The sequence below is a fragment of the Rhineura floridana genome, chromosome 1 (assembly GCF_030035675.1).
Source record: "Rhineura floridana isolate rRhiFlo1 chromosome 1, rRhiFlo1.hap2, whole genome shotgun sequence".
Taxonomy (NCBI): Eukaryota; Metazoa; Chordata; class Lepidosauria; order Squamata; family Rhineuridae; genus Rhineura; species Rhineura floridana.
Genome location: NC_084480.1, coordinates 206,908,846 through 206,934,703, shown reverse-complemented (window position 1 = coordinate 206,934,703; position 25,858 = coordinate 206,908,846). Strand labels below are relative to the sequence as shown.

At 39.8% G+C, this 25,858-nt stretch overlaps 1 protein-coding gene across 1 annotated transcript in view; it reads left to right on the top strand.

Moving 5' to 3' along the window:
- DUSP22 (dual specificity phosphatase 22) overlaps positions 1-25,858 on the top strand; it is a 63,713-nt gene that overhangs the window by 15,487 nt on the left and 22,368 nt on the right. Inside the window, exons 3-4 of the mRNA XM_061590781.1 lie at positions 4,901-4,983; positions 20,522-20,571. Of these exons, the coding sequence (XP_061446765.1) occupies positions 4,901-4,983; positions 20,522-20,571 (133 nt within the window). The remainder of the gene's footprint in view (positions 1-4,900; positions 4,984-20,521; positions 20,572-25,858) is intronic.

Below are 25,858 nucleotides of genomic sequence, written 5' to 3'. Positions count from 1 at the left end.
GCATATTTGCACCAACACCAGAGCGAGATATCACATGAGTACATATTTTCATTTGAAATAGTGATACTGGGAAGATTTCCCTTGTCACTTCTGCCCAGAGTCATTTTAAGGGAAAATAAGATTATGTTAAGAAACCCCATATGAAGTTTATCTCTTTTTACTTTGAAGCTGTAGCAGGGCATGCTACAATTTCAACTTCATGGCAGAGGAATGACATTTTAGAACAGGTCAAGAGTGGAGGCATGATGAGGTAATGAACTGTTACCAAGTACATCACAAACCACACCAGGCAAGACAATAGCACCACTGAAAAGGATTGCACTACAATTGCAATGGATGCTCAAAACATTCCAAACACCAGGACCTGGGGGAAAACCTGGTAAATATGTGGTGTAGCATGTAACCTTGACTGCATTATGGTTTTATTGGGTTTGGTGAAAAGTTTGATGTCTTTACTGTTACGCTACCTTAGGCAGTTTACTAGAAGGTGCTGGTAAGGGAAATAAATAATTAACAGATAATAATAAAGCAGCCAAGTAATAAAAGGCTGACCATGGAAACAAGGGCGGGTAATATGTAATATTAATTAAATAACATTGTGTTGTGGTTTTTGCATTTGTAAGTATGGAGAATATGACTCTGAGCAAATCTGCACTGCGATGCCAGCCCTTGGTGACAAAAGTCAAATACACCCAGCATGATGAAACCGAGACCTGGTATCTGTTTCCCGATTTGGTTCTTTTTAATTTCTCCCTTTGTGATTGAGTCGAGACAAAAGTTGGCTGATATTACAAAGTGAGTCAGCACTTCACCATTTAATTAAAGCTCTGCAACCTTCCTGCCTGTAACCTCTGCTGGTTTCTGCCTATGAAGTTGGCCTATGAAGTGTTGTCAGCTGTTTCTATGGAGGTGATATATATATGTGCTGATAGTTAAAATGCAGTAGTTTAATCTTTCAAAGGACTGCCAAATTAGCTTGCCAGGAAAACTGTTGGGAACTACAACAATTACAATAAGGTCTACAATTTTATTGGTGTCTGCATGCTAAGTGGAATGTCATATGCCAGTTTTTAAAAACTAAGTTTCTAGTCCTTACTGTTAAAATGTAAGATTGCTACATTTGAAAGACCTATTTTTAAATGTCATTTTTAGGATTCTTGTGTTTGTAAGGAACAGGGTCATGATTTTGAGACTAGCAGCCCCCGGCCTATTAGCCTCCCAAAATGTTCACTGGAATAATTGATATTTTAAGTCTGGTATAATGTTTGTTAGACAACGTCTAATTAACTTTGGGAAAATCTTGAATGAACACCATATTCTATGTGATATGAAAACTGATTATTCTATAGCATGTATTAAAACCTCAAAACAAAGGTGGGCACCAGGTGTTTGGGGAGGGTGTTCCATAATCAGGGCGCCATGATCAAAAAAAGGCCCTGCCACTGGTTGTCCAGATGGGACACCTGGAGCTGGTCCTGAGTTGCATTGACAGACTTTTTACAGGTGAAAGTGGTACTTAATTCCCCTCTTACAAACAGGGCTGTGGAGTCGGAGTTGGGAGCAATTTTGGGTGGAGTCAGAGTCGGTAGAAATGTACCGACTCCGATTCCAACTCCTTCATAAATGGCAAATGTATATTAACTAGTAATAACAAATTTACTGTAGTAAAATGGTAGCACAAGGCATTTCATCATCACCACGTGAATCCAGAGCTTGGAAAAGTTACTTTTTAAAATTACAACTCCCATCAGCCCCAGGGATTGGACTCGTGGGAGTTGTAGTTCAAAAAAGTAACTTTTCCAAGCTCTGGATTCACGTGGTGGTGATGAAATGCCTTGTGCTACCATTTTACTACAGTAAATGTGTTATTACTAGTTAATATACATTTGCCATTTATGAAGGAGTCGGAGTTGGACAGTAGAAAAATAGAGGAGTCGGAGTCGAAGGTCTGGCGTACCAACTCCACAGCCCTGCTTACAAAACTGGAGCTGACTGGGATCAACTATAAGGTTATGACCCCTATGTGAAGGGTACCAGTAGTCTCCTGGGATAGGCACAGCTCACGGGCAGTGGAAACATTTGTGAATTACCCAGTGATTGTGGGGAGAAAGATGAGTTCTGATTTTTTCTAGTCTCTGTGAGAATGGAATCTATTCATAATGTACTCCTACACCCACTTCATCTCTACCAAATTACATAGAGATAAACAGACTATGGAAATATTAGAGGAAGCTGCCTTACTGAGTCAGATCATTGCCCATCTAGCTCAGTATAGTCTACACAGTCTAGACTCTATGCTGCCTGGTAGCGATTCTCCTTGGTTTCATTCAGACAGGAGTCTTTCTCAGTCCTACATACTGATGCTGGGGACTGAACATGGATCATTTGGTGCATGCAAAGCATGTGCTCTGCCACTGAGCTATGGCTTTTCCCCTAGTTTCCAGGGACTGTAAATCTAAGCTATCCACAAATCCCAAGCTGATATTTGCTTGGTAAGACAGGATCATACATCTGCTCAAAATGACAAAATGTACTTAAAATGTCAAATGTGGATAGAACCTGAAAGGTATTTGTAAATCTCAGGGTATGGTCTGGAGGCACATAAGGCCTTGCTGAAGGTGAGCAGGCCTCGTTCTGGTCTGTGCCTCAGCTAGTCATCACTTGGAAACCACATGTATGCTGCCTTGGGTTCCATGCTGGAAGAAAGGTGGGATGTAAATGAAAGAAAACTAATGAACAAATCTTTCAAAGGAAGTGTTTTGGAAATGGTTTTACAGTATTCGGAGGGCTAGCAACAGCCTTTTCTTCCTTTACTGAAAAGAAAATGAGAGTAGTAGGGTTCCACTCTCTGACTGTAATCTGTTTAATATAGCAACTAGGAAAATGACCCCAAAGCCTTGTGCTGACTCTGCATACAAGAGCCTCGTTTTAAAACGAATGTACAGATTAACATGTATGTACACTTGCTCGGACCAGATGTTTATTTTACCCTTGTTTGGAATATCCTGACCTAGGTAATGAAGATATGATAGGAAATTAATACTGAGAACTGTGGCATGTTTGTAAATTCCAGGGCTATGGCTCAAAGTGTGGTGAAGATAACAGAGGAAGCAATGGATTTATGTGCTGCAGTACCTGTTTTCCGTTGGTAGGAATTAAGAGCTTGCAAAACAAAACAAAAATCCTAATGCCCCTTAATCCCCTCTGGTTGTACCCAAGCAAGATTGTGAGATCCTGGCTCAGAAAAAAGAAGTTTCTTTGGGCTATGTATTGTGTGGATGGTGCCCCTTTCCTGCTTCTAACCATATCTCTTGTGTCAGTTTTTTTTGGTTAAAAAATCAACTAAGACTGCAATCTAATACATGTCTACTCAGAAGTAAGCTCCATTGGGTTGAATGGGACATACTCCCAGGTAAGTGTCTATTGGATTGCAGCCTAAAGCTGGCACTGAGAGCTTCCTAACCTAATCTTCAAAAATTCCTTGCAGAGGTTTCAATTTTAAAAAATAATGCATTTTATCAAGAGGATTTGTATCCCACTACGTCAGGCTATTACCATTGCCTCAGAACAGCTAGCAAAGTTTTTAAAACAATGAAACATTCAAACCACAAATGCATGAAAGCAACCTTATGAGGTAAAATGTTCCATAAAATCAAAAAGGTCTTCATCTGGCACCATAAAGATATGAGGGTCGGCACCAGGAAGGTGAATACTAAAATTGGGGGACCACAGCTGGAGAAAGCATATTCCAAATTAATCATTCACCTTTCCTCTGAAGGTGGGGAGACCCACAGCAGATCCTCTGGGGCAATCTCAGTAGCTGGGGAGATGGGTGCAGGTGATCTTTAAGGGTTCCTGATCCCAGATGTTTAGGACTCTAAAGGTTAAAACCACCACCTTGATTTAAGCCTGGAAATGAATCAGCACCCAATGCAGTTGGCCTAGAACTATCAACTTCTTTTCTTCTTTTTTCTTCTCATCTAGTATGAATTAAAGGAAGACTTTTAAGGTCATCATTGGTCTTAAATCTAGATTCCCCCTCTATCTCCCGCATTGTGACATGAAATCTTTTTTAAATTTAACAGCAATCCCTTTTAATAGAAAAAATGAATAAGATGATCAGATTAACTGAACACTTACAGAGAAGAACTTTCCACTTAACGAACTGCTTTTATGCTAGTGGTTTATAATGGGAGATGCCAGGGATTTTCCCTTCTGCAAAAAATATCTTTCCCCCCAGCTTATGTATTCAAAAGTCTCCCCTGCCCTTCCCCATCATGAAGATGCTGTGACTGGCAAAAAGTTTGAGCTGCTGAATTTCAACCTACTGTGCAGCTTTTAAAGGCACCTGAGCCCTTCCACGTGATGGCAGCAAAACTAGAGGTTATTTATGTCTGGTTGTAAAAAATCCATTGTTTTTCCAAAAAAGAAATGACCCAACACAATTAATTTATTGCATTTATATCCCACCTCCCCTTCGAGGAGCTCAAGTTGGCATTCATGGTACTTCCTCATTTTATCCCCACAACACCCCTGTGAGGTAGGTAAGGTTGAGAAAAAACATGTGGTCCAACATAATCAAACAAATTTCAAGACTCAGTGGGGATTTGAACCTGGGTCTCCCTAATCTTACTCCAGCAATCCAACCATTGCATCACACTGGCTCTTCTGATAGTCATTGCTGAAATGAGATCATTGCTTATAGTCACTTTGGTCAGTGCACTGTCCTGTTTCAGGAAGGCATTTCTTTCCTTTTCCACTCTATTTGTAGCTCAGCAATACACTGCTAATCTAACAGAAGCATCTCTCAAAGCTGTGTTTTTGTGATGCTACATGCTGATTCAAGTAGATACAAATGAGACTGCTCATGATTTTCCTCCCTGATCTCCTTTTACTACAGATGCTCGTGACACAGAACAACTGAAAAGAAATAACATAACGCATATCCTTTCAATCCATGACAGTGCCAGGCCCATGGTTGAGGTAAGAGAAGAAACCTGCCATAGCTTGAACCACCACACTTTCCCTAGCCGCAATTCGTCTCTTAAACTCCCAGTTACACGTCTCCATTACTCTGTTTTAAATTTGCCCAATGTATAATGGTCAATGCATCATAGAGAGTGACATTGTAACCTGGCTTTTGTTTGTATGCTTTAAGTTGGATTCCTGCACTGAGGAGGGGGTTGGACTCTATGGCCTTATAGGCCCCTTCCAGCTCTACTATTCCATGATTTTGTCCCAATGGCAGTTACCTTCATGACTTGCTTGTGGATTTCCCAGGTTCATCTGGTTGGGCCACAGTAGGCAACCATCTGTGCTGGACTAGATGATCCTTGGTCTGATCCTTAGTTTTCAGTATCCTACTATTAGATGTAAAAGGCCACCATGGGTATCCTTGCATAGGACTTGGGTTCTTCTATAGGTGTGAAGCAAGGGTGGAGAGCCTCAGCCTCAGGGGCCAAATGCAGCTCTCCAGGCCTCTCAGTCTGGCTCTTGGGACTCTCCCTAGACCGCACCCCTCCCTGGCCCTGCTTTGTGCCCCCTTCAGATGCTTTTGCCTGGCTGGAATGTGTCCTTCGACTGTGATGATTTGGCGTCCTTACTTGCTTGGGGGCTGGAGGTCTCTGTGTGTAGAAACCTCTGACATTTGCTGGGGTGGAATGTAATGTAATGTACTATGAAAAGGTAAGAGTCTCATCTGTTGCTTTCTCCTTTTTTGACTGCAATCCTGCCCACCACTTGCCTGCAACTCCTGGAAAGTTTCTGGCTGAAAAGGGACCCCCCCCCCTCCCGGTCAACTGATGTAGACATCAGATTTTAAACGCTTCTGCCCTGTTATGTTAGCAGAACAAATAGGAAACTGAGAGTATTACCGCAGATCTACTCTGGTGTTTCATATTGTGACTTTTTCTCCCACTGCTTTTGAAATTTATATGTCACCTGGTGTGATTTCTGTTAAATATACGTTTTTTCTATCTACCTTTCCTCTGCATCCTCTTGAGATCAGAGAACACAGCGATTGATAGATTGATTGAGGCTATTGATTCCTTTTAAACACAAGTGACAGCAAGAATTCAGTGAAAATATTTATTAGCTGAAAGGAATCAGCCAGGATATTTGGAAATGCACCCTAACAAGATGACTGGATGTTTGAAGCCTGATAACAATATAAGAGCCAAACAAAACACAACCCTGTTCATGAAATTAGCCACTGTGTGAATGAGAAGGTTCAGGGGCCTCCGATCCAGGTCACCACTCCGATTGGGAGGGGGGGTTAAACCCTTTGTCCCTGCTGTGGTCCTTATCTGGATCAGGCTCTATATGCCTGATATTTAATCTAAAATATTGTCTTACCGCTTATATATCCAATTGATCACTGCGCTCTGCAGGTGAAGGTGTCCAGCAAATCCCATCTTATCAGGAGGTCCGTTACACACAATGTAAGAATTGGGCCTTGTGTGGCACCTATGTTTTGGAATCTCCCCCCCCCCCAAAAAAAAGATGTTAGACAGGCACTGTCTCTGTTGTCTTTTTGACACCTACTGAAGACCTTTCTCTTCCAACAAGTCTTTTAAGTAGAGATTTTTCCCAGTCTGCACTATATTAGAATTGGTTTTTTAAAATGTTTTTAGATGTTTTAATTGTTTTATTGCTTGTGTGTTTGTTACTCGGGGCTCCTTTGGGAGCAAGGGCAGGATAAAAAATTAATCAATTAGTACTAATGATATTAATAAAATTAATAATAATAAAAACATATTCTCGCAGTTGCATGAATGGTGTTTGGCTTAAATGTATGATGTGTGTTTGAGCAGTTTGGTGGTGGTGTCTGTCAATTGTTGTGCTGCAATTTAGCAAGCACAGTTCATTTTGCAGTGATCTGCAAGAACATATGAAGTTTTAGTTCTTAGGATTTAACTAAAGGATGCATCTGTGGTCAAGGTAGATTGAACTTGATATTGATACTTCACAGGTCTTGCTGGAGGTGTAGCATTGGTAGGAAACAATTATTTCAATTAGACACAAAGTTTTCTATTTATTATTATTTCCTTAAAGTTTTTACTTTGCTTTTAATATAGACATAACAAGAGGGTACTGTGGGGAGAAAGTTCAGCAGGTGGAAAATGGGTTACAGCAGACAAGGAAAAAGGGACTGATGTGAGGAAGCGAAGAAGAATTAGGGGTACAGTCAGGTTGGCAAGCTTTTAAGGCAGGCAGTTAAGCTTGTACATCAGTGTGTCTGCAGTCTAGATAAACGTTTGAGAGCTGTTGCCAATAGTAAGCTGCATGCTCATATGTGGAAAGGGCAGTCAAATCCTCTGTCTATTGAAGGCTTGATGATGGGAATTTGTCCTACCAGTGTTGGAGTACATGAGTCTTTTCACAATTGTGAAGGCTTGCAAGATCCATTTTCATCAGTTGTCTGGAATACGGTTCAGGAGTGTATGTGGACACCACTGAACTTCAGTGACATCTCTAAAACATAATTAATATGCTAGCAATGCTCTACCCAAAAGGGCATGATCACATAATACATGATAGTGATACAAAATCAGTACTATAGCACCAACACCTAGCAGAGCTGGATGGGGTTTTTTTTAAGAGACAATATGTCTCAAATTTTCAACATAATTTCTTTTGAATTAGCCTGAATTTCTAGTCAAGTGAACAAGACTTGCAGAGCTGAAAGCAGTACACCACTGCTGTTTATATATGTACCACACCAATTCCCTATTCTCTTCCTCTCTCATAGATTGCGCATAAAATTGAATTTCCATTCTCATTCCAAAAACTGGTCAAGAGTGTAATTTCACATTCAGCCCCATCCACTCCGCCAAAGGAAAAGTTTACTTACAGTTTAAAAGTTCGGGTTACCACAGATAGTCAATTTGTGTGTAGCAGTTGAAACAAAATTGGCAAGCTAACATGCACCAAGCTTCTCTGGTAACTGGAATTATTCCTTCTTTACATATGTCAGTGGACCCAAGTGCCATCTAATTAGAAAGTTGTACTTAATTTTCTGTGATTAGTGGCAAAGTTGAATTAGATGGCAGTTGGGTAAAAATCAGTGGGAGTTGTGGCATCTTTTTTTTTAATGTGGATTACAACCCCAGGTGTTCAAGTGCATTGCACTCAGAAATTTCAGAAGATCCACATGTAAAGATACAGGTGTCATTTGATTAACATGTGTGTAAAGGGTCTCTAGTTAAATTTTCATGTAGAATTCATATTTACAAAATTATTGGGGGAAATCCTATGCTAAGAAGTAGAAAAAAACCATTCCACCATAAAATCTACACATGCAGCTGGCAGGATAGTCCCACATAAGTGAAAATAATCAGCAAAACATCAACCTGGGCTTGGTATAGCTCTGCCTATTTGCAGGGGTTCATTCCAGGTTATAATGGGGATGAATTTTCACTCTTGATGCTTTATGCATGAATAGGGAACTCCAGATCACAGTTTTATTTTTGTAGTTGCTGGATGCAGTTTAAATCTTCACAGCTGCAGTTCTTTGGTGGATACTGCTGTAAATTTTATCACAGCTTGATCATATTTATCCATTTATTGTCAAGTTCGTGCTCTTGAGATTCAGAGGTTTCATAGTACAGGCTATTTAATTAAATGTTTTCCCATTTTGTATTTGTGATTTTTCTATGTGTTTAGCAGTGTTGGATTTCATTTGATTGGTATCAGTTCTCCCATTACCACCTGAATTTTAGTCCTTATTCTCCAGCTGGCTGCAGTACCTCCACCTTTTTTGTCCTCTGTGCACCAATCTCATTAAAGAATGAAACACAGTCAAAATCTGAAAGCAATTGGTTGAAATCTGGGGGAAAGGACTGGTTCCATTGATCTCTTCAGAGAAGCATTATGTTACAGTGAAATTAGCATTCTGACTTCATCTGAAGAAGGTGAATTCAAGAGTTTATTGTTGGGAATTTTCATGTGTCTTATACTTTGGTCTTATTAATCATCATCATTATTTATACCCCACCCTTTTTCCAAACTGGAACTCAAGGCAGCTTCCAGATAAAAATAAGTACATATCATTAAGAACCTATAAAAATATAAAACATATAAATATATAAAATCAGCATGGTCTTGTTCATTATTACTTCAGTAATATTGTCTGAGGATATATTTTTGCAAAGCGAGACCCCTAAATTATGATTAGTGTATTTTTGAAGCAAAGTCAATCTTAAGAGTGCAATTCAACAACCACTTTACTGATATTGGAATGAAACCTGTGCGTCAGGGTTGGTTATTCTTTGAGTTCTGAAATATTGCATAATCCTTCAGCCTTGGTGGCATTTTTTTTTAAATTTCACAATCTGTTTCCTTCATGCATTTTTATTAAATAAATATTTCAATGATGAAAACGGTACAATGGCTTTTCTTATTGCTGAAACCTTCGAATATTTTCAATAATAAAATGAGTCATGAGCATGTGTACTGTACTGTACTGGGTGGGCACTCCTTAAAGCAACTGAAAGGACAAATAAACAAATTATTGGGTTTTTCCACCCCTCCCCCAGTGTGGATCTGTAGCTATACTGGTCAGAACTCTTGATAACCTCTTGTTGTGTTAAGCTCAAGAAAACCTTGAGAAACCAACTGTTTCCTACTTAAGCCGTTTTGATAAAATGCCCCTCATCTGAAAGACGTGTCCATCCCTCATCTGTTGATGTGGCAAGTCAAAATAACACATGAAGGGGTTTTTTTTGGCTAACCTGAAAGAACTTGCCAGGTGTTCGAGGTTTTCTATTTGCATCTGTCTTCAAAATGATGTACCCTGAGGTTTTGTTTTTGGCTCTTAAAGTATTTCTTGGAAGCTGTCGTTGAAAGATTTGCATGAATTTAAATACCGAGAAGTTTAATGCCAAAAATAATGGTTTTCTTTTTCTCTTTCTCTTTTTTTAAAACTGCTTAATTTCAGTCTAGAAATTTGTGCTCAGGTTTGGACAGCTCAAAAGTCCTGCTTGGTTATTGCCCTTCCCATTTAAACAAGATGATTCATGTATCTCTGAAAAGACAGGCATCCAAGGTCTCAAAGTTACTGTAGTCTCAAAGCAAGCTTTCAAACGGGGCATTGATGTTAGTTCAGATCAGTTGCCCCTTATACTGAAAAAACACACAGTCTGATTCTAAAGATACTTGTACAGAATAGCATGTGAGTAAAAGCAAAGTGTTACATTTTCTTCTGTCAGCACACATTTAGAGTATTTGGATTACTAGTTTAATGAAATTGAATAAGTATTCTTTTAGTTGAGAATATGCATCTAAGAATGAAACGACTTATTTAATGTTTTTAATACAGCACATTCATTCCATCAGTTGTTTGGAAGTACAGAAATTACTTGTTGGCATTTCTTTGGCTTCATAACTCTAAAAATTGATTGTTCAGATTAGTTATCTTTGAGATTTGGAGTTTACTCTCCTGTGTTCATTTGTTCTCTTTTCTTTTAAAAGGACAATAAAAAAAATTGGGACCAGACAAAAAGAACGAGGTGTGGACCCTGCTAAGAATCAGAAATTTATCTAACAAAATTGTGAAACAGAATTTTCAAATTGCTGTGAGTCCAGTTGAGTTTTCAACCAGAGGCTAATCAAATGCCTTGTTAAAAGGCTGTTTAATTTCATGTTCTAGAAATTTTTAAACTTTTAATTATACATTTTGTATTTATATTTCCCAGATAAATTTAGAAGTCATTATCTGCTACATGAGGAATAAATTAACTAGCTTAAAATATTTACTGTCACAATTTTACTGTTAACTGAAAACGAATAAATGTGTTTTGGAAAATCTGGAATGTATGGGAAAACTTGACAGCTTTTCTTTCAAAGAAAAAAATGGGGGGATTGGCTTTCATCTGGGCAAATCCCTGGTGTGGCAATTTACCTAGCTTAGAGTTTTCCAGCACATTGACCTGGGACCAACGCAATGGTTGTTTGAGTAGTAAGAACAAATGTTAAGACATGCTGCAGACTCTGAAGTCTTTCTGCAGACTCTGGAGTCTCTGCTTTCATCTTTGACAATCTTGAAATCAGAATACTTGCGCTAGTTTTGTTAACTCTCCCTTTGTATCGGTTTAACTGTTCTCTTGACTTTCAGGGCCTAAGAAAAATAAAAGACTTGTCTTTGTGGTTACTTTTGGCTGATGAAATAGAAAACTGAGAGGAAAATGAATTGATTGGCTCCCCATTCTGGCAGGCGACTTCAAATGCCTTGGAATTTGGGAGAAGAGAGTCCCAGAATCTTATTTTAACTGGCATCTGGTTTCTGTTGGTTAATGTCTGATGCTGGATATTACACCAGCAACCCCGTTGTAATAAGTTTTGGAGTGAGGCTCTGTTGCAGGAGCCAGCATGTTGCAGAAGCCAGCATGGCCTACCGTAAGATTGGTTTCTTATGGTGCCAATTCACAGGTGAGAAAAACGCCTGCACAAAATTCCTTTGAGAATTAGCATGAAATTGTTCATGCCTGGTGACTTTGCATGCAGGCTTGCTGGTTTGCTTCCACTTCCTGCCATACATGCACTAATCCTATTTTTTATGGTTGTATCCTGCCCTTTCCTTTGTGAACTTCAAAGCAACTGTAATGAAGCTCTCACTGGACTCCTGTCTAGGCATTTCTGATCATGCTTGCTTAGCTTCAGTAATACTTAGGGATCAGGTGGTCCCAGACCATTCATGGTGCACCTGCAATGAAAATCCTGTGTGTAAGGGTGGCTTTCCTTGTTACATCGACAAATGCATGTTTCTCAAACATGCGCCCACTAGTTAACACAAAAGTAGCCAACGTTATTTCTTCTTCATTAGATTTCTTACCTGGCCTCCTCCCAGGGCAGGTTGCAACCATTTAAAATGATGATGATGATTTTTATTTATTTAATTTGCATCCCGCCCTTCGTCCCAGCAGGAGCCCAGGGCAGCAAACAAGGCACTAAAAATACTTTAAAACATCATAAAAACAAATCTTAAAATACATTAAGACAAAACAGCATTAAAAACATTATTAAAAACTGACTGATGAAATTTCTCCCGGGCAGGGAGAAACGTAGAGATCAACCTCAAAAGCCTGTTTTTGTTGGGAGGACTGGATTTCATTAATTTATGAGAAAAGGTCCAGCCAGCAATGCCGGACGGACTTCCGAACAAGCTCTATCTGATTAATGCGATACGTTTATCTTTTCTTCAAAGAGAAAACGGACTAACAGGCAAGCACCCTTCTTTCTTTTTTTTACTTGGTTTAAATTGTTGCAGCAAAAAGAGATTTGTCAAATGAATCAGCTTTAAAGAACTTCTGGGTGAGCTATGACTCTTCTCTGTTATTCACGAAATTAACAGCTTATCTCTGTTTCTATTGCAAAAAGCTGTCCTGGAAGTGCATTCTAAAGATATAAACAGAAGAGGGATTTCTATTCCGAGGAACATTATATTGTCTGGGACTATTCTCTTTTTGGTCTATTTTATTTTGACGAATCTGCTTCTTCACAACGCCACTAACTGTTTTGATGCTGGGAACTAAATTTGTTTTGTATTCTTGAACATAGAGAGATAAGGCAGGCTGCTCTGTTTATACTGTGATGTCATCAAGCCTGGAATATTAACCCAATTGTTGCTGAAATAAGAAGTGGTTCTTCTTTATTTTTGTTTTGTTTTGTTTTTGTGGTTTTAAAAATGGCAGTCAAGAAAGTGGCTGAGAATCTGGAAGTAATTATGTTTCAGAAAATAATGGATGAGATTGAGATAACGAAACAAACCCTGCGACAGGGCAGTAAGGAGCTGAAAATGGAACTGAGCAAAATGACGCAGGAGCTTAAAGAAATAGGGGATCCTGTGAGAGAGGAGAATGAGATCAGAGATGAGAAAAGAAAAAATAAAGGGAAGATACAAGCCCTGGAGATTGGAACAAATGTGGAATTGGAAAAAGATCTGGAGTTTATGGATATTAGAAATAAAATCTACTGTTTGGAATTTAACGTTATCTCTGAAGAAATTAATGAAGATATTAGAGATAAAGTTATCAATGGCTTGGATAATCTTCTGGACTGGAATGATGTGATGGAGCTTGATATAGAGAAAATCTATGGAATTAACTGCAGCCATGTGACAATGGAAAAACTCTCAAGAGATGAGCCAGTGCATTCTGTAAAAAAGAAGAACAGAGATATGACTTTACAACAATATTTCAGCAACTTATTCAGAATGGATGGCAAGAAAATATTTGGGATAGAGGAAATTCCCATCAGACTCTTATTATATGACTATGGCTATGACAGCAAGATTATTATGGAATACTGATAATGGAAGATTGGACACTGAAATTACTGGACTTAACACGACTATTGAAGATGGAAGATGGAATTAATATGGATAATGGAATAATGGCTATTGAAATTATTGGACCTAACAGATTTTGATGAGATGGATTAATCGATATGTTTATTTGGACTATGGTTATGACAATAAGATTATTATTATTAACGAGATGGATTAATCGACATGTTTATTTGGAGAAAAATTGATAGATATATTTCTTAAAGAATTGAAACCTCTCTTTGACTTTTTGTGGAAAGAATAAAGTAATGTTTATGAGATTTGATGATTAATTAAGATAACTACTGGAGGAAAGTGATTTTATAATATAATTTAAAAGACAGGATTGTTATATATTGTAGACCTATAACTGATTTGATCTGTGACAAATGGGAAGTCAACGTTTTATTTTTTTGTTTAATCATTTTTGTTTTGTTTTGTTTTTTGTCTTTGAATGTTTTATGATTTTGTTTTGTATGTTTTATGAAAATTTGAATAAAAATTATTGTAAAAAAACATTATTAAAAACATATTAAGCAATTCTGACAATATTAAATATTAAAAATAAAATATTAAAATCAGTTAAAACGAATTACAGTCAAGAAAACAGAGCGGGCCCTATTCTGCCCATCAGTCTCACTTGTCATCCACAATTTTGTTAAGCGCTGGTGTTAATTTAATTTAATTTAAGCACCCTCTTAATTGATCAAAGGGGTTTTAATCAATTAATTGAATGAACATAGCAGCCCTAATCTTTGTTTGTTTTAAACAGGTCATAACAAGCCAGGGAACATATATTAAATATGGCTTAACAACATACAAAAATGATTCTTGCTGTGTCTGCCGTGTAGCTAGACCAGGATTCCTACAGTAGCAAACTGCATCCAAGTTACAAAACTCTGGTATCTCTGGCCACAACTGCAGAGAGAGTGAGCTTATATTACTATGATTCTCTTTATTCTTGTTTAAAAAGCATATTTTTGGCCATGCCCTGCTGCATTATTGTTCCAGCTGCCAGACCAGATACAAACTATCTTGAATAAAGTGGCCAATGCTGTAGATCATACCATTAGCCCACTTCTTATTTTACTGGGCGGCAGCTCTCCAAGGTGTCAAGAAGAGCTCTTTCCCTGCTACCTCAGTTGCTACAGACTTTCTACCTGCAGCTCATGTCCTCTATCAGATCATGCCATTGCCAAACCAGGCAATTAGTAATTCTAGCAAAGTTATTACAGGTTTCTGAAAAATACAGACTGCAATCCTAGGTACACTTATCTGGAAATAAGCTCTCTTGAACTCACTGGGACTTACTTCTTAGTAAAAATCCTTGGGGATCACTCTGTAAGGCTGTGATCCTAAACACCAATTTTCTTTTATTTTGGTTAATATGTTGGAGTTGGTTAAAGTATAATTGTAGGAGGTAAATATCTTTGCTTGGGGAGAGGTAGGGGAGGGTGTATGGGAAAATATATGGGGATTTGCTGTGTGCCAAAAAAGTTACTTATCTTAAATAACCAGTTAATAACAGCTGCCACCATCACCACAACAAAATCATGTTGATAGGGGTGATCAAGGAGACATAGTATGTTTGGATTTCCAAAAAGCTTTTCACAAAATCCCACACCAAAACCCCCTGAGTAAACTTCACCATCATAGATTAAGAAGGCAGATCTTGTTATGGATTGGTAACTGATTTAAAAAGCAGGAAGCAGAGAGTAGGAATAAATGGACGGCTCTCATAATGGGGAAATTTAAAAATTGGGCTCACTCAATTATCTGTACTGGGTCCAGTCCTTTTTAACTTATTCATAAATGACCTAGAGTTAAGGAAGAGGTGGCCAAGTTCATTGATGACATCAAATTATTCAGGGTGATAAAAACAAAATGAGATTGTTAGGAACTTCCAAAATATATCTCCAAAATGGGTGAATGGGCAATGAAATGGCAAGTGTGATTCAATATAAGTGAACACCAGTACACATTGTGGCAAACAATCCTAGTTTCACACATACACTGAAAGGTTCTGAGCTGGTGGTGACTGGCAGGGTCTTGGTCATGGTGGACAGCTCAATGAAAATGTTGACTCAGTGTGTGGCAGTTGTGAAAAAGGTAAATTCCACGCTAGGGATCATTGGGAAACAGAAAATAAAATGACCAGTATCATAATGTCTTTCTATAAATATGTAGCATGGCCATTTTTGGAATTCTATATACAGTTCTGGTTGTCCCATCTCCAGAAATATATTGTAGAGCTGGAAAAGGTGCAGAAAGGAGCAACCAAAAGGATCAAGGGCTGGAGCAATTCCACCTCTAAGGAAAGGTTGCAAAGCCTGGGCCTTTTTAGCTTAGGCAAATATGGGGGCAGGGTAGGACATGCTAGACGTGTGTAGAACAATGCATGTTGTGAAGATAGAAATAAGTTTTTTCTCCCTCTCTCAAAATATCAGAACCTGGGGTCATCCAGTGAAGCTGGTGAGGGATCCAGGGCAGACCAAAGGATACTTCACACAATGCAAAGTTAAACTATGGGATTATTTATTGGAACATTTGGTGATAGACACCGATTTAGATGGCTAATGGGATTAGACAGTTCACGGAGAGTCAGCTATCAGTGCTAGTCATGATGACTATGCTTCCTTCAGGATCAGAGGAAACCTGCCTCTGAATACAAGCTGCTGAGGAACAGCAACAGGAGAGGGCTATTGTGTTCACGCCCTGCTTGTGGACTTCTCAACAGGCGTCTGCTTGTCCACTTTGGGAAACAGTATGTTGGACTAAATAGGCCTTTGGTCTGATCCTTCTTCTCTTCTTAAATGATTGGTTTATTTATAACCTCTATATCAGTGGTTCCCAACCTTTATGAGTATGGGACCCCCTTTGTAAGCTCAAAAATTTTTGTGACCACTCGCCCCATGCTAATTGCAATTTTAGTCCCTGTTAATTGAAAAAATGGTGCGTGGCAAAATCATATCTCCAAATATCCCTTTCCAATAAAAGGTCCCTGCAGACAGGGAGGTGTTGCTTTCTTTTCTTAATGCAAAAGTTCATCAAACTAGTATCCCTGTCCCACACACACATAGTCTGAAGATGTACAGTCCTGTCTCCCAATGTCAGTGGGTTACAGTGTTGAACTAAGAACCAGGTTCAAATCCCAATCCAGCCATGAAGCCCACTGGGTGACCTTGGACCTGACACAGTCTCTCAGCCTGATGTATCTCACAGGGTTGGTATAAGAATAAAATGGAAAAGGGAGGGGACCATGTACACCACCTTGAGCAGCTTGGAGGAAAGGTGGGATATAAATGCAATAATTAATAAATAACTACATTTCTGCTGCAATACCAAGATCCCAGCCTCAGCCAACCTGCTGTGCTTTTTTCCCTTTTCTTTAATAATAATCAAGAAGCAGCAATGTGTTGGTGATGGGGATGCTAGATTGTGCACTGCAGACAACAGGTTGCCCAGATTGTTTTATAGGCAGACACCTGCCTTCAGCGTACCTGAAAGACCCTCTGCCACTTCAGCAAAAGTCCTCCCCTCTGGATTGGAGCAAGGGGGAGGTGCTGTCTGCAGCAGCAGTGGGGAGCAGATAGCATCCGTGGAGGGAAGGCTTTTTTTAAAAAAAAAATCATTTCTTTACTGTTCATGGCCTGCCCAGATTACTTCATGGCCCCCCTGGGGGTCACGGCCCCCAGGTTGGGAACCACTGCTCTATATTATCCTCCTAGCCTCTTTCAGTTGTGCAAGCTCTTCAACCTCTTGAGAAAAAACACAACCACCCTGTAGCGTCTATTAAATATTTTTATAATACCACAGAATTACCCAAATTGGCACTGCCGTTCCCCTAGTGTTGTAACCGAAAGACCAGCTGGAATCAGTGGGGTCTCTTATTCCACTGTCATGTGTTCTCCAGCCTTGCCTTTTATATTATCTGTGCCTTGAATCAGCTACATTGGAAGACTGTTGTTTCCCCTTTTCTCTTGCTCTTTTGATTGTTTTTTCTTTTCTTTTCTTTTCTTTTCTTTTGGCTTTACAAAGTCAGATTTCCTTTAGTCTTCCACACTTGCTCCCAAAAGCTCCCGAGTAATTTTGCCCTGCGTAATGAGCAGCAGTTTTGGTGTTGTGTATAACATTTTTTTGGTAAGCCAGAACAGTGGCTTGTTGTTGATTGTTCTGATTTAGCTAAAGGTCGTGTTGGGACAGTTCTTAGATGTCTTGTCTGCTGGTGTGCACAGGAAGGATACTGCTTTTGCTCAGCTACAACAGCAAAAGGAGCACTGCAATACTGAACACACCATTTCTTATGTAATTGAGTTCATCAGGTGACCTGTTGCTATTTTGTTTCTAAAAACTTGTTTTTAAGCAGTACAATTGAAATTAATGCTACTTCAGTTAGGCAAGCTTTATATTCATAATTAAAACTCATGCACTTAAGTATTTGACTTAGCAGTGCTTTAAATGTGCAGGGAGCTGCTGTCTGTATAAGAATTTCTTCCTGAGTCCATCAGTGGTGGTGATAACTGAATGGTCTGATGCAGTGTACCACTGCAGATGCTTTCAGACAACCCATTTCTTGAGCATTCATCCTGATTTGTTTGTACAAAAATTTGTGTGGAGGTCATCCGGTGTCGACTGAGCTTTCATTCTGATTTGTGTGAAGATGGTTGCTGTGGCATTCCCCAAGTTGTGGAACTCCCTCCCCACTGAGGTGCGTCTAGCAATTTCACTGTACAGTTTTCAGCAAATGCGGAACTTGTACCTCTTTACCTTGGCCTTTGACACCTGAGATGCATATTTTTAGGACCCACCCTATTTTGTGATTTTAGGCTGCTCTTAATTGGTTTTTAATGCCGTATTTTAAAATTGTTATAACCTACCCTGGGACCTCTGGGTGAAGGGCGGGTAATAAATATTAACAACAACAATAATCATAACATCATGTCGAGTAATTGTTATCCCACAGTTTCAAGAGCATTTTCCCATCACTTTCCTTACTGTAGAAAAGTGTTGTTTGTGTATGTGTTTATGGGGGGAGTTGGAAAGTGGGTTTGTTGTGCAAGAGCATCAAATCCACTTTCATTCAGCAATCTGAATTTGCCAGCATGTGACTGTATCCTACAATAGTGAAAATATGGAATTGTCTTTCACCGCGTATACACCATGCATTTAAAGCACATTTCACCCCTCAAAAAATCCTGGGTATTGTAGTTTACCCCTCACAGAGCTATAGTTCCCAGCACCCTTAACAAACTACAGTTCCCAGAATTCTTTGCAGAGGGAATGTGTGTGCATGGTGTGTGTGCACCCTTACAAACAAGGAGGGAAAGGTAATACTTCAGTGGAAGAGAACATGATTTGCATGTAGGAGGGGATGAGCCTTTATGTAGGGAAAAACCCTTGTGAGAAACCCTAGAGCATCCTTCCCCATCCTGGTGCCCTGCAGATGTTGCTGGACTACCACTCCCATAGTTGACCATGCTAGTTGGGACAGATGGCATTTGGAGTCCAACAACATCTGAAAGTCAACATGTTGCCTGCTCCTGCAGCCAACAGTCTTCCCCAACCTGATAGTCTGACCACTGTTGTCCACGCACTGGTAATCTCCAGGCTGGATTACTGTAATGCGCTCTATGTGGGGCTGCCCTTGAGGTTGGTCCGGAAGCTGCAGCTGGTGCAAAGTGCAGCGGCAAGACTGCTCACTGGGGCAGGGTATTGCCAACATGTCACCCCACTGCTGAAAGAATTGCACTGGCTGCCCATTTGCTACTAGGCCAAATTCAAGGTTCTAGTTTTGGTGTACAAAGCCCTATACAGCTCAGGACCAGGATACCTGAAAGACCGTCTTATCCCTTATATGCCCAGTCGATCACTGCACTCTGCAGGTGAGGGCGTCCTGCAGATACCATCTTATCAGGAGGTCCGTTCTGCACAACATAGGAAATGGACCTTTAGTGTGGCGGCACCTACCCTGTGGAATTCCCTCCCCTTAAATATTAGACAGGTGCCATCTCTGCTATCTTTTCGGCATCTTTTGAAGACTTTCCTCTTTCAACAAGGCTTTTAAGTTGAGACTTATCCCAGTCTGCGTCCGTGTTAGAATTGCTTGTTAATATGTTTTTTAAAATAATGTTTTTAACCCTTTTTTAAAGATATTTTTAAAGTTTTTTTTAGATGTTTTTAATGTTGATTTGCTTTAATGTATCTTAAGGTCTGTTTTTATGCTGTTTTAAAGTGTTTTTAGCGCTTCTGTTTGCCGCCCTGGGCTCCTGCTGGGAGGAAGGGCGGGATATAAATCAAATAATAAATAAATAAATAAAATAAACCTGGTGCCTCCAGATGTTTTGGATTGTGCTGGCTGGGATTCATGGGAGTTGTAGTCCAAAAAATCTGGAGGATGCTAAGTTGAGGAAGGGTGGTCTAAAGTGCTGCCAGTGTATGTAGAAAATACTTAGCAAGATGAGTCAAAGGTCTGTCTTTGCTTAAGTTGGCTTCTTGTAAAGGAATGAGCATCACCTTTGTGTCCAGGTTTTGAGTTTTCAAATGTGTCTGGCTGGCTGCTGTTAAAATGCTGGCCTAGATGAGTCCCTTTCTTGGGTTATACACATCTAGCAAAATAATTCTTAGGCTATGTTTCTCTTTTTCTTTTTCCACTGAAAGGCCCACTTCTACCTCTTTCTGAGAGTTATTTTGGTAAGGGCTGATTAAGAAAGTGAATACATCTTAATGTAAGGTGGGAAGGCTTCAGCTCAGTACTGTAACAATCTTCAGAATGAAAACGTCTGTTCAAAAGAAATACCCATTCTACATTGTTACCCTTTGTTTTCCATTACATATTTAACCACTTAAATATAGCACTGAAAAAAATATCTTCCTCCCAATGAATGGGATACGTATTATCTACATTCATTTTAAGAAAGTGAGAAAGCTATGTGATGTAACACGTTAGCAATTTATAGCACTATAGAATGGACAAGAAATGTTTAAACGACAGACATAACTGACAAGCTGCACCCAATGTTTCCACTGCAAAGATTTATTTTGACGTGTTTGTATCTTCCTGCTCACTATCAGATGCTTTAAAATGTGGCTGATGGAACCAGATCTTAAAATGGCTTCCATGGAGCAGCACCACTATGGGTGCATTCTGTTTAAACTTTCTCTTCCTTTATTTTCTAATTTCTTTTCTTTTTTTTAACATAGGGAGTGAAATATCTGTGCATTCCTGCTGCAGATTCACCTTCACAGAATTTGTAAGTATTTTAAAACAATGGCAACACTAGACAAGTAAACAATAGTCCTGGTACTGTTTAATGTGGAATGGCTCCGCCTTGGATATGTAATTACGTTTGACTTCCTAATGACTCCATTTTGCTTTTTTATTTTACAATAGATATTGTGTCTGAAAGTCCTACTGCTGGCTATAGGTTTGTGTATGTTCCAGACTCTCTTGAACCTAGAGCTCTGAATGCAGATCTCTGTCTCTGCCATGAGGCTTCCTGGGTAGCTTTGGCAAGTTGATTTCTCAGTGCCTGATGGAGATTTTTGTAAGGATAAAAAGAAACAATAATATGGGCTCCTTGGGGGAGGTATGCCAGGATAGAAATGTGGTAAATAGTGGAAATCAATAACATAACATTTGTGAGCCTCACTGATGGCCACAGTTGTCTTAAAACAGGTCTCCACAAATTGTTGACTCATCAAGCCAAATGCAATCATGTATGGTGGTTTGCTAGATGTTCTATAAACCTCTCTCTCTCTGTCTGCCTGCCTAGAAAATGCAAGAATTGGCAGGGGCACTTGGCAGGCCACAATACCTGGCTGGGGAGCTGCATTTGGGTTGTTATTTCACAGGTTAGGTTACCCTATCTTAAAAAATGAAAGGCTTTTCCTGATAATTTCAATGCAAAGGTGTTCAGGCTGTCTTGCATCTGAAGTGCAATTGCATCAACTTCATAAGAATATTTGGACGTGAACCAAGTTTTTCTTCTAGTCTTCACTGTTTATACTTACGAGAGGTGAGGCAGGGGAGAGGAAGGGGGGGGGGTTCAGCCACTTCCTGGTGATTTGTTTTATAGAGAAACAAAAGTAGTTTCAAAGGGCCTGCCTGGTGCCTACGGAAGGAAACATAGCACTGCCTTTTTCTGTCAGATCAAAGCGCTGCCTCTTTGGCCCGATACTTTCGAGAGATGTTTTTAGTATATTTGTTTCTTTCGTACAATGGAGAGATCCCAAGTATGGCATCTTGAAAAATGTATTGGTTGATGATTTCAGCTCATATTTGGGAATACTGATCTGACCTTTTCCCATTTGGTAGTGGTGGTGTTCCTTATATAGTGCTATCTATGTCCATTGAGCTTCACAGAGTTGTAACAGTATTGAGATAGCCAGAAATGAACATTTCCTGTATCTGTTGATCCAAAGATACAGCGCCATACTCGACTGGGGCTTGGTACGTGGCATCTTTTCATCTGTGTTTGCTGGTAGTTTCCAAGAGACTATATTATGCAAAAATATTATTGCAAAAGCTAAAGGTAATAGAAACATGGTCAGAACCCTAAATGCAACAATACAGCGACTAGTACATAGGGACAAAGAGAACTATTACAATAGTTATTGTATAGAAATAGAAGAGGACAACAAAAAGGGAAGAACAAGAGCCCTATTCCAAAGATTAGAGAAATGAAAGGGAAATTTAAACCACAAGTAGGGATGTTGAATAATCCAGGGGAACACACCGACTGACCGAGATGAAATAAAAGGAAGATGGAAGCAGTACACTGAAGAACTCTATAAAAGAGATGCCAGAATGACAGATTCATTCATGGAGGAACCATATGATGAAGAACCAGAAATTTTAGAATGTGAGGTAAAAGCTGCTCTTAAAATACTTGGAAGAAACAAATCACCAAGAACAGATGGCATACCAATAGAGTTGCTACAAGCTACTGAGACTGAATCTGTCCAAATGTTGACACAGATTTGACAAGAAATATGGAAAACTAAACAATGGTCCACAGACTGGAAGTGTTCAGTATATATCCCAATTCCAAAGAAAGGGGATCCCAGAGAATGCAGTAACTATCGAACTATTGCCTTAATATCCCATGCAAGTAAAGTAATGCTCAAGATTCTACAACAAAGGCTCTTACCATACATGGAGCGAGAAATGCCAGATGTCCAAGCTGGATTTAGAAAGGGAAAGAGGCACCAGAGATCAAATTGCAAACATACGTTGGATAATGGAATGGAGCAAGGAATTTCAGAAGAAAATCACCCTGTGCTTTATAGATTACAGCAAAGCCTTTGACTGTGTAGATCATGAAAAACTATGGAATGCTTTAAAAGCAGTGGGGGTGCCACAGCATCTGATTGTCCTGATTCGCAACCTATACTCTGGACAAGAGGCTACTGTAAGGACAGAATATGGAGAAACCGATTAGTTCCCAATCGGAAAGGGTGTGAGACAGGGGAGTATTTTATCACCCTATTTGTTTAATCTGTATGCAGAACATACCATACAGAAAGCGGGATTGCATCAAGATGAAGGAGGTGTCAAAATTGGAGGGAGAAATATCAGTAATTGAAGATATGCAGATACCATACTACTAGCAGAAACCAGTAATGATTTGAAACGAATGCTGTTGAAAGTTAAAGAGAAAAGCACAAAAGCAGGACTACATCTGAACGTCAAGAAGACTAAAGTAATGACAACAGAAGATTTATGTAACTTTAAAGTTGATAATGAGGACATTGAACTTGTTGAGGATTATCAATACCTTGGCACATTCATTAACCAAAATGGAGACAATAGTCAAGAAATCAGAAGAAGGCTAAGACTGGGGAGGGCAGCTATGAGAGAACTAGAAAAGGTCCTCAAATGCAAAGATGTATCACTGAACACTAAAGCCAGGATCATTCAGACCATGGTATTCCCGATCTCTATGTATGGATGTGAAAGTTGGACAGTGAAAAAAGTGGATAAGAGAAAAATAAACTCATATGCAATGTGGTGTTGGAGGAGAGCTTTGCAGATACCATGGACTACGAAAAAGACAATTGGGTGTTAGAACAAATTAAACCAGAACTGTCACTAGAAGCTAAAATAATGAAACTGAGGTAATCATACTTTAGATACATCATGAGAACACATGATTCACTAGAAAAGACAATAATGCTTGGAAAAACAGGAGTAGAAAAAGAGGAAGGCCAAACAAGAGATGGATTGATTCCATCAAGGAAGCCACAGACCTGAACTTACAGGATCTGAACAGGTTGGTTCACGACAGATGCTTTTGGAGGTCACTGATTCATAGGGTTGCCATAAGTCGTAATAGACTTGAAGGCACATAACAACAACATATTATGGTCTAATACAGGGATGGGAAACTGGATCTGGCTGGCAGACCACATCCTTATCTTTCATAGCTTCACCACACCACTGGCCAAATTTGACAGGTGGACAGGGCGTCTCATCTGTCTATCACCTGACATTACAGTGTCAGGGCTCTTTGCATGGGGCTTGGAAGTTGGCTGTTCCTGATAACAGGCTCTCTCTCAGAAGTATCTTTCTATGTGTTCATGGCCTCTCTGCGGTTCCTCTTGGGTCATATTAAACTTGTTAGAAGATTTTTTATATATTAGAGTAGTTGGAAGACTTCTTTCAAAAATAATTTGGAGCAAAAAGATAGATTTTTTTTTGTACCATTTGAACAGCTTCCAAGTACAGATTCACTGAGTTCAGATGCTTTTGGATGTCTTTGAGACGTATCACTTTGAACTGAATTATGTGGGAAGATTTCAGCCGAATTGTGATATGATCCCTGTTTCCTAATGAGTCTTGCTTATGGCCTCCCAAACTGGTTGCTGAATGAGTTACTGGCATGCAAACCTTCCCGGAAACCAGACGTGCAGTTGCTCGGCAAGCAGGCGAAATGATAAGATAGGAGCAGAGAAGCTGCCTTCTACTGAATCACACTATTAATCCACCTAGCCCAATGTTGTCCAGCAAAGGCTCTCCAGGATTTCAAAGAGGAGTTTTTTCCCAGCCCTACGTGGAGATGACAGGAATTGAACGTGGTACTTTTGCATGCAAAACATGAGCCTAACTACTGAGCTACAGGCCTCCTCTCCTGGCTGTTTGGTTCAGTGAGTTCCCTTGAGACAATATGCCTGTCACTGTGGTTACTGTAGTAGTAGCAGTCTTTGCATATGTTCGACCTGTTAGTTCTCCCCCTAAGTGCAGGTCTCCTGTGCTCTGGATTTCTCTGGATATTCCATTTGTCATTTGGCTTTCTCATTTTTGCCGTGGCTCTGGAAGGGCACAAGCATTTAGTGTCTTCACAAAATGGCAAGAGTGAGAAAATGGACTTCTTACAGCTGTAAGAATGTAAGAGCCTTGCTGGATCAACCCAGTGGCCCATCTAGTCCAGCATCCTGTTCTCACAGTGGCCAACCAGATGACCACAGGAAGCCTGCAAGTAGAGCCTGCGTACAACAGCACTTTCCTGCGATTTTCGCAACTGATACTCAAAGGCGTGCTGCCTCTGACAGTGGAAGTAAAACATCACCATCATGGCTTGTAGCCATTGGTAGCTTTATCCTGCATGAAATTTCTAAGTTGCAAATGGGCCCCACAAAAAGGGGTATGTGTGAGCAGACTCTTGTAATTTCCCAAGCCACTCTTGTCAGTTAGAGCCAAAAGGCTAAGAAAAATGGAATCTAGCACAGCAGCTATAAGAATCAGGAAGTTCACACTGAAAACATTTGTGGGGATTTCTTCTGTGTTGGGTGCAAATGTTTATTTCAGACCGAGGTGTGGGTGTTGGAGAAATATCCCCAACTGTGTGGGGAGCTGCTTCAGATAAGCATCTAATACTATGCTTAGGGTATCTGTGTCGAGGGGTGGGTGGAGCACTATATGCCAAGTAGGATGTGTGTAGAGATGTAAAATTTCTGAAAATTTTGAAGCCATGGAAAAATTTATTTATTTATTTATTTAATTTCATTTATAAACCGCCCTTAGCCAATGGCCCCCTGGGCGGTGTACAACATAAAATAATAACAATAATCAACAAAAATCGCAAGATATAAAATACAGATACATAATAGGACTACCTAATGTTAAGGTAATTAAAACATTAAAATACATCCAAATGAATTAAAATGCCTGGGAGAATAGGAAGGTTTTGGCCTGGCGCCGAAAGGATAACAGCGTAGGCGCCAGGCGTACCTCCTCGGGGAGACTATTCCATAATTCGGGGGCCACCACCGAAAAGGCCCTAGATCTTGTCATTACCCTTCGAGCTTCTCGATGAGTCGGTACTCGGAGGAGGGCCTTAGATGTCGAACGAAGTGCACGGGTAGGTTCATAGCGGGACAGGCGTTCCATCAGGTATTGCGGACCCACACCATGTAAGGCTTTATAGGTCAATACCAGCACCTTGAATCTGGCCCGGAAACAAATCGGCAACCAGTGCAAACGGGCCAGAACAGGTGTAATATGTGAGGACTGATTGGTCCTCATCAACAGTCCGGCTG